Source organism: Charadrius vociferus, unplaced genomic scaffold (assembly GCF_000708025.1).
Source record: "Charadrius vociferus isolate BGI_N301 unplaced genomic scaffold, ASM70802v2 scaffold409, whole genome shotgun sequence".
Lineage (NCBI taxonomy): Eukaryota > Metazoa > Chordata > Aves > Charadriiformes > Charadriidae > Charadrius > Charadrius vociferus.
This window is the reverse complement of record NW_009650082.1, coordinates 225601-233712: the sequence shown is the minus strand read 5'-3', so window position 1 is coordinate 233712 and position 8112 is coordinate 225601. Positions and strand designations below refer to the sequence as shown.

General features: G+C 52.9%; 1 protein-coding gene across 2 annotated transcripts in view; it reads right to left on the bottom strand.

Moving 5' to 3' along the window:
* Positions 1-1574: 1574 nt before the first annotated feature.
* Positions 1575-8112, bottom strand: part of ACSS2 (acyl-CoA synthetase short-chain family member 2) — a 31823-nt gene continuing 25285 nt past the window's right edge. For both annotated transcript variants that reach the window (XM_009892089.1, XM_009892090.1), the window contains 10 exons: positions 7829-7999; positions 6827-6960; positions 6161-6293; positions 5648-5704; positions 5250-5330; positions 4688-4796; positions 4476-4544; positions 3040-3216; positions 2161-2235; positions 1575-1949 (listed from right to left, as the gene is read on the bottom strand). In XM_009892089.1, coding sequence (XP_009890391.1) covers positions 1822-1949; positions 2161-2235; positions 3040-3216; positions 4476-4544; positions 4688-4796; positions 5250-5330; positions 5648-5704; positions 6161-6293; positions 6827-6960; positions 7829-7999 — 1134 coding nt within the window. In that variant the 3' untranslated portion in view covers positions 1575-1821. The remainder of the gene's footprint in view (positions 1950-2160; positions 2236-3039; positions 3217-4475; positions 4545-4687; positions 4797-5249; positions 5331-5647; positions 5705-6160; positions 6294-6826; positions 6961-7828; positions 8000-8112) is intronic.

Genomic DNA, 8112 nt, shown 5'->3' with positions numbered 1-8112 from the left:
GCAGGGAAGGTCCAACAGCAACATCGAGGCACACACATCTCTTCCAGTCTCAACAGCAGACAAGCTCCTACAACCAGTGCACACACTTGAGCCTGTTTCCATTTTGTTTCCTTGAATTTTATTCCATTTTGCATAAAAGTCGAGCTGTTTCCAGCTAAAATTACATAGCAGATGAAGAGTAACAGAGGGGGAGAGATGATGTGGGAATCCTTGTCAAGGAGGTGGCACGATCCAGTGGTACAGAGCCATAGGGGGGGGGGTGGGACACTGGCACACACTGAGGTTATAGATCACAGACAGGTACTGTGCCAGTGAGAGCAGCAGGTAAGAAGTGAGATTTGGGACTTGGACAACAGCTTACCAGAGCACCTGCAGCACTTGCCCTGAGCTACCAGCCTTGGAGGCAGTTGCCTCATCCTCTTCAGCCCAGCCAAAAGTCAGCACAGTTTGCAGGTAAAGCCTGTACGTTGGCCATCGCCAAAACAGCTGTTGCAACAAGTTTTAAAGCCCATTTCTCCTTTGGTTTAAGTGCAATATCAAACAGCTCACATGCAATTTTCATACAGACATTACAAAGGAGGTATCTCTCCCAGCTCAACCCAGGGCTGGAGTTAAATGTAATTCATTTGAAGAAGAATGGCTTTGGCTGTACCCTTGTGATGTTCAGGCTCTTTGAGTGAGAGGTTTTGAGTTTTCTCCTATCATCATCATAAAGCCATGTCAGATTTAAGCAAAAGCTAACTTTAAACATCTTCCACTGTTGTTTTTATCTTGATGAGAAAACATCATCTAGGACTAAGGCCGCCCTCCCTGCCTCCGTTTCTTTGCTGTAGTGATGGTCGTGGTGTGCTATAACCCAGTGCCTGGTTTGCCTGCAAAGCGAAAGGTGCCTCTGCATGGCTTTGTTTCCCCTCTGCCCTGCGGCAGCAGCAGCACCCGCTCCTGCCCCGGGATGCAAAAGGAGCATCCAGCTGCACAGCCTCCAAGTTTAGCCGCAAGCTGGTGGCAGCAAGAACAGGTGGAAGCGGCGCTCTGTGGAGCATGTCAGACCAAGACTTTTCCTCCTAGACCACACGTGGCTCCCTGTCGTGTCCCTGGCCAGTGAAGGACCCTGGATTGGGAAAAACACACCAACTGGCACCATGCAGTTGGGAAGTAGCAGATCTTGGTACCAAAGTGCTCTAAAAAACCCTGTTCAAAGCACAGAGCTCCCTTGAGCCTTGCCCTAGTCCCTTTCAGGCTAGGGGACCTCTGCTAGCAACAGGCTCGGACAGTGGATGGCAAGACACTCAGCTATACAGTTATGATGTGAGAGCATTTTTAAGTTCTCCTGCAGCTTGCAGCATTCCACATAGAAAAGGAAGCGTAGCTGGCGTGTATGGACCTCCCTCGCCTGCCTGCATTGAGCAACTCCAGCACCACTTCCCCTCCAACCCCCGAAGTTCCTTCCCACTGTGCGCAGGGTGCCACATAAATTACATAAAGTTAATTAACACCCCACCCCACCCCCCCAAAAAAAAATAATTAAAAATCAAGAACGAGGTGCTGAAAAGGGAGGAGGACGAGTCCCTCTGTGCACAAGGCTGAGCCTCAGATGTACGATACCCGTCTGGAACACGACGCACACACTCCTCCAAGGCATGGACACGCCAGTGAGACCTGGCCTCTCTGGAGCCAGCCCTTCCCTCGTTCGTAACGTTTGTACATTCAATTCAACAGGTGAAGGTTTCCTTCCCAGGGCAGACGGTGGTTATTCACGGGACCTGCTCATCAATACACTGCTGCTGCTACAGTTCTGCTCAGCAGGGACAGGTCATGCTGCTACTGTTTAGTGTCACATCTGCCGTTGAAAAGATGTTTTATGATGCCCGGGTTTGCCAAGGTGGAGATGTCCCCCAGATCTTGGTCATTTTTGGCAATCTTCCTTAATATCCGTCTGGTAATCTTTCCTGTAACAACAGCCATGAAAAGAAAGCAGGAATCAGGATCTCTTCAGCATCCTTAGCAGGAGTGGGGAGTGCCCAGATGTGCAGTATCCTGCCTGCCCTGAGGTTGCTCCCCCCTGAATTTGAGTGGCCCTGGAGAAACAATTTATGGCTGATTTCCTTCCCCTGACAGGAACTGCTCAGTGCTCCCCAGCACTGTCACTGGGCCCCTTACCTGAGCGGGTTTTGGGCAGGCTAGGCGCATACTGGATGTAATCAGGCGTTGCTATCGGTCCAATTTTTTCTCTGACTGCAAAAAAAAAAAAAAAAAAAAAAAAGCGGATTTTCATTGTAGATACTGGGAGATACCACATACATCCCTTTCAGGCAGGATGATCAAGTTAAGACACATAGAGCCCAGCTCTGGGGGAACCTGGTAGGGCAGTGCTCAGCGCTGCTGCACCCAAGCCCCCGGGCTGTGGGAGAGGGCAGTAAGACCTGCAATGCCAACAGAGCTATGAGCACATCCTCCCCAAGGCAAGGGCACTAACTTTTTCGTTCTCTCCATCTTCAGGAGACCTCTATAATGGCTACACCGACCCTATTACCATTTTGATAGAGCAAGGACTGATTCGCTGTTGGGTTCCCACAGAGAAGAAACTGCCATGGGTCCGTTTCATGTATTTAATGCTGCAGTCTGTTGTGGCAATGCAAGAGCTCCCTTCAGAGCAGAGCACAAACACCCAGAGCAACCGAATGAGCCTTGCAGCAGGTCAAAAACTGCCAGGGACAGCCACAAGAGCTGTGCCCATACAGGAGAGCATTGCTGCAAACAAAAGCCTGTCGGGTATCCCAGTCCTTCTCATGGCTGCCAACTCCCAAGAGGTAGAGATGGCATCACATGAGCAGCCAAAGGCCGGGAGAACTAATTTTAGTCTTCGCCAGGCGTGCTCTCTAATCAGAGGGGGCACCTTGTCACAGTTGTCCACGCTGCATTCCCCAGACTACATGCACCCTCGTTCAAGCACCCAAGCCCTTAACCCCTCCATCACCTGCCCAGCACTGTCCTCCCTCTCCCTGCCACATAACCTCCCAAATATTTGGCTGTTGCTACCTTGTTTTTTCAGCTCATCCATCAGGTTCTTGGTGAACTCGTGGCCGTCTCTCAGCGTCACAAAGCAGTAGATGCACTCGCCTTTCAGGGGGTGTGGGTGGCTGACCACCGCGGCCTCCGAGATTGCAGCGTGCTCGAGCAAGGCTGACTCCACCTCTGCGGTGCTCAGCAAGTGGCCTGGAAGCAAGGAGAGGCACTGCTTTACAGACCTGCACGGGGCTGGGGTCCTGCAGCCTCCCAGCAGCTGGGAGGAAGAGATCCGCAAGTGTAAAAGACCCTAAACTATAGGTTTGAGAGCATCGATTTCATTTGCTTGAGTAAAGACAACAGTTGGAGAGAGAAATTCATTTCAGCAGTGCAGGAGCTGAGCTGCCCCAAAAGCTGCCAGGTATCACTCACCTGCGGAGTACGGCCACTTCCCCTTCTCCCTCCCACCTTTAGGCTTTTGTCTTTAACAGATCATGAACTGTTCACAGCCATGGGATTAAACAAAGCACAGGCTGAGGAGGAGCTGGATTTGGTAAGAGAAGACCTGCTCAGCTGGAAGATGCAGAGGAGGAAGAAGTTGGATCTGCAGAGCCCAAGAACCGTCCCTGGCGTGCACTGCTCCAGCTTATCACCGTGGGGAGATGAAATGACGCTCCCCATCTCAGAGCAGGGACATAACCCACTCCTGTACCTGTGCTCTGACATTCCACCCTGTGACTGCTGTCACAGAAACCCATAGGAAGGTGGTCAATTCCCAGAACGATCAGTTGGTGGAGGATCAGGCACTGCTGGTCAGATGAAAGGGTCTAGTTTGATCCAGGGGCTACTACAGCAGCATCTCACAACCAGCAGTAAGTACCTGTAGGCTACAGCCTCCAGGAAAGGAGGGAGTGAGCTGTTAAATGCAGTGTATGGAAAATGATGGGCTGAGAAGCAGCTGAATCTCAAACACTCAGTCAAGAGAGAGAAGTGGGAGAATCTCCACCTCTGTAGACATGGCTCCAACCAGCCTGACCCAGCTTCGAGGTTAGCCCTACATGTAGCAGCAGGTTGGATTAAGGAGCACACGGTCCTGTCCAACCTCTGTGATTCCTGGTGGCCCTAAATCCTTCAGCACAGAAGCACCTTGGCTGGTTAAGGACCTCCTCTAAGAGGTTACAGAATGCTCCTTCCCTCCAGTGCATTGTCTCCAGAGAAAACAATGCAAAAAGCCATCAAGTCACGGACTTGTCTGTCTCAGAAATAAAGCCGACTGAGCAATTAGATCCACTTTGAGCACAGGTTGCTGGGCAGAGTCACGGATGCAGAGCCACCCCCCATAAAGCAAGGTGGCTTTTTTAACTAGTGTCAGAAACGGATTCAGAAGTGTCCTCCATAAAGCAAGGTATCTCTCTTAACTAGCATCAGAAAGCACACTGGTCCCCAGTGAAGACAAAACGCATTCTTACCAGAAACATTCAACATGTCATCAATTCGCCCTGTGATCCAGTAATAACCATCTTTATCTCTCCTGCAACCTAAAAATAGCCAGAAATGACAGCGTGAGGAGGCAGTGCCAGCCCTCGGAGCAACCGATAAGGGATTCCGAGGCCAGGACATGGCAAGATTTAAATTGCTGTCCCCAGGCCTCTGCTGCCACGCACTCCGCAGAGCATCTTACCGTCGCCGGTCACGTAGTACCCAGGGAACTTCTTGAAGTATGTGGTTTCAAATTGCTGGTGGTTTCCATACAGCGTGCGCATTATTCCTGGCCAGGGCTGCTTAAATACCTGACAGTGAAAAATGCAGACCTGAGTCAGTGAGACCAAAACCAATAACCCGGTGTTCATACCACAGCGATAGAGATGCATGCAATTTTTGTGTGTGGTGACAGAGATGCTAGAGAGATGGCTGCAAGTGATGACACTCAGACACTTGCTGCCCAGTGCTGATCTATTGGGAAAATCTTGCCAGGCTTGGCATGGGGGAAGGAGCTTGGCTGAAAGGTTGTTTCAATCCTCCTGCCTTGCCCATGTGTGTGAGTGCATTTAATGATCGGTTGAGCACTTTGTTTACAGCATAAAGCTCCCGGTGAGTTACGGCAGTGAAAGGAGTTCCTACCACCCAAGGGGGTCCCTCGTGTGGACACGGAGTAAGCAGAGATGTGTGTATGCTACAAAGAAGGTCCCGGAACTCACGGGGAACAGACAAGGGGAGGGTGGGGAAGATCAGCCCTTCTTTACCAGGTAGCCTTCTGCTTCTCCTTCCAGCTCTTCCCCCGACTCATTCAAGATGGCAGGGACCACACCGAAGAAGGGGAACGTCTGCAATGGGGACGAGAGAGCAAGGAGACATGGAGGTGAGTCCACACATTAAAAACCCGTGAACCAGAGGGAGTGCAGAGGCAGAGCAAGGGCAGCTTTGGAGGGGCTGTGCACATGGAGTCTGTGAGCGCAGCTCCACAGGGCCAGGCCTGGGATTTTGGGTGGTGGCCACCTCCCTGTGTGCATCACTACCCCACGATCACGCTGGCAGGCTGATAACCACCAGGCCATGGTGCAGACCGTACCGGCTGCTGCTGCAGCGCCTTGCCATGGCCCCCGGGGAGCCCTCCCTACCCCTGGGGAGGAGAAGTACTCACAGCAGAGCCTGGCTTCATGGGGGTGGCAGCAGGGAGGGGTGTCAGCATGTGGCCACCCTGCAAAGAGAGGCAAAAACAAGTGAATTTGAGCCATGCCAGCCACAGCTGTTTGCATCAGCCCTGGTCACATCACATCCCAGTCAGACGCAGGCTGCTTGGGGTAGCTGTGGACATGGGACCTTGGGAAGGATATGGCAGGGAAGGGGACCCCATGTTTGGGCACCAAGCTGTGGAGATGCTGGGGGAGAGAAAGAGGAGGAGGAGAGCAGGGTCCAGAGCAGACCTTGGCATGGGCCCTTTGGAGAAGATGATGTTCCCTTGGAGCCTGTTTGAGGTCCAGAAAAGAAAGAGGAAAAGGGAAACCAAAACTTGGAAGCCGCACCAGAGTCTCCTGGGCAAGCAAAACCACCAGTCCACACAGAACCAAGGAAACACTACAGCAAACCTGCAAAGACACCCTGCAGGAAGCACAAGGGAGAGAGAGGTCCCAGGGATGCCCAGGCAAGGACTCACTGTCTCTGTCTGCCAGAACGTGTCCACAATGGGACACCTCTCTTCTCCCACCACACGGTAGTACCACAGCCAGGCTTCAGGGTTGATGGGCTCTCCAACGCTCCCCAGCACCTTCAGAGACTTCCTGCTGTGCCTGCAGAGAAGAACGGGGTGGCAGGGGCTCAGCAGGCCATGGAGAGCAGCAGCTGTGAGCCTGCTGCACAGCAGAGCCTGCAGGAACCTCTGAGGATTCCAGGCATGGTTGAGACCCTTCTCAGCCCTCCACCATGGAGGAAGAAAGGAGCCCTCTGTGATTTTGGTGTCTCCAAGCTCCCACTTGGCTCTGCTCCTTGCCTTCCTTGGGCCAATGAGCGGAGAGGCTCTCTGGCCAGCACAGCTCTGTGAGCTTTCGGTCAGGAGCAGGGAGAACCTGCAACCTCTGAGCTTAGCTGCAGCTTACGGTGGAAGAGGAGGACCTGCTCAGAAGTGCCATAATGAAGTTAGTGCTGGGAGTGCAGAAAGGTGGCCTGCATATTGCCATGTAGAAGGCAGAAGATCCTGGTTTGTTCAGAAAATACACCAGGGTAGCTGCTGCTCAGAGAAGCTGAGGCCCCTGGGCCCCCATTAGGAGCCTCTGGCTGTGCCAGAGCCAGGGGACCCTCCATGCCACTGGGAACTGGCACTCACTTTTTGACGGGCTCCTCCCCGTGCTTCATCAGCAGCCGGATGGCTGTGGGTGCTGTGTAGAACTTGGTCACCTTGTACTTGTCAACAATGCTCCACATTCGCCCGACATCCGGGTAGGTGGGGACACCTTCAAACTGAGCAGGAGACAGGGCAGTGACACAGCCGTTCCCTACTGCTACCGACCTGCAGCACCTTCCCAAGCAGGAGGAGCTGAGAGCAACACGGAACAGCAGTTGGACCCTAACACGTCCTTATAGGAATGCCAGAAGCACCACACCGTGAAACCAGCCCAGTCCAAGGACCCTCTTACTGCTTCCCTGGGATGGATTTGGCATCACCCCACCCCAGGTGTCCTAGAAAATGTCCCCCAAAACACCCTAGCAGCACAGGTGCTTGTGTGGCCACCACTGACACAGTCCTATGAGCCCAAATGACCCTGACCACATGGTACAGGGTGAGAGGTACAAACACAGTGACAGGACCAAAAGTACCAAGAACCCCAAAAAGGACTCCCCCAATGTGACAGTGATTTTTCTGCTTGCGTTTCCCCAGGGAGTCTTGGGCACGGGCCTCCGGCTCCCTGACCTGTATACAAGTTACAGCCATACACCGCCAAGGGAGATACAGGCACAGGAGTTAAATGCAGGTTGTCAAAGCAGCACCAGCAGTGAAAACATCACTCCCTGCTCCTGCTCCTGCTTTCGCATTACCCTGCAGCAGCCTTGGCTCCCCTGGTACAGAAGGCTTGTACTTCTAAGGGAAACAAACAGGGCAGCATTTGAAAAATTAACCACCCAAAAGCCACACACCGACTAGCCCCCCCGTCTGCCACCACGCAGTCACCTATGCCCTCCCTGGGGACTGCCACCCTTCCTCGCAGAGCCCAGGACACTGCACGCAAGGGAGAAGCGCACTCATCACAGAGCAATGCAGGGATGCAGCTCAGCACCACAGTCTCTACCTTCTTGGAGTAAAAGCACCCAGCTGCCATCCAGCACTTACTAACACACTAGTTGCCCCATTTGCCAAGGGTCCGTAAGTGAGGTAGGAATGGCCCGTTATCCATCCAATGTCGGCTGTGCACCAGTAGACATCCTCAGGTTGGTAATCAAACACGTATTTAAATGAGGTGGCAGCAAAAAGCATGTATCCACCCACCGTATGCAGCACGCCCTATGAGGAGAAGGCATGCAACTGTCAGGGCAAGTTCCCACCAGAGCCCTCACCCTCCCAAGCTGAGCTGAGCATCACCAGCCCACTGAGCTCAAACAGCAGCTGAGCAGGAA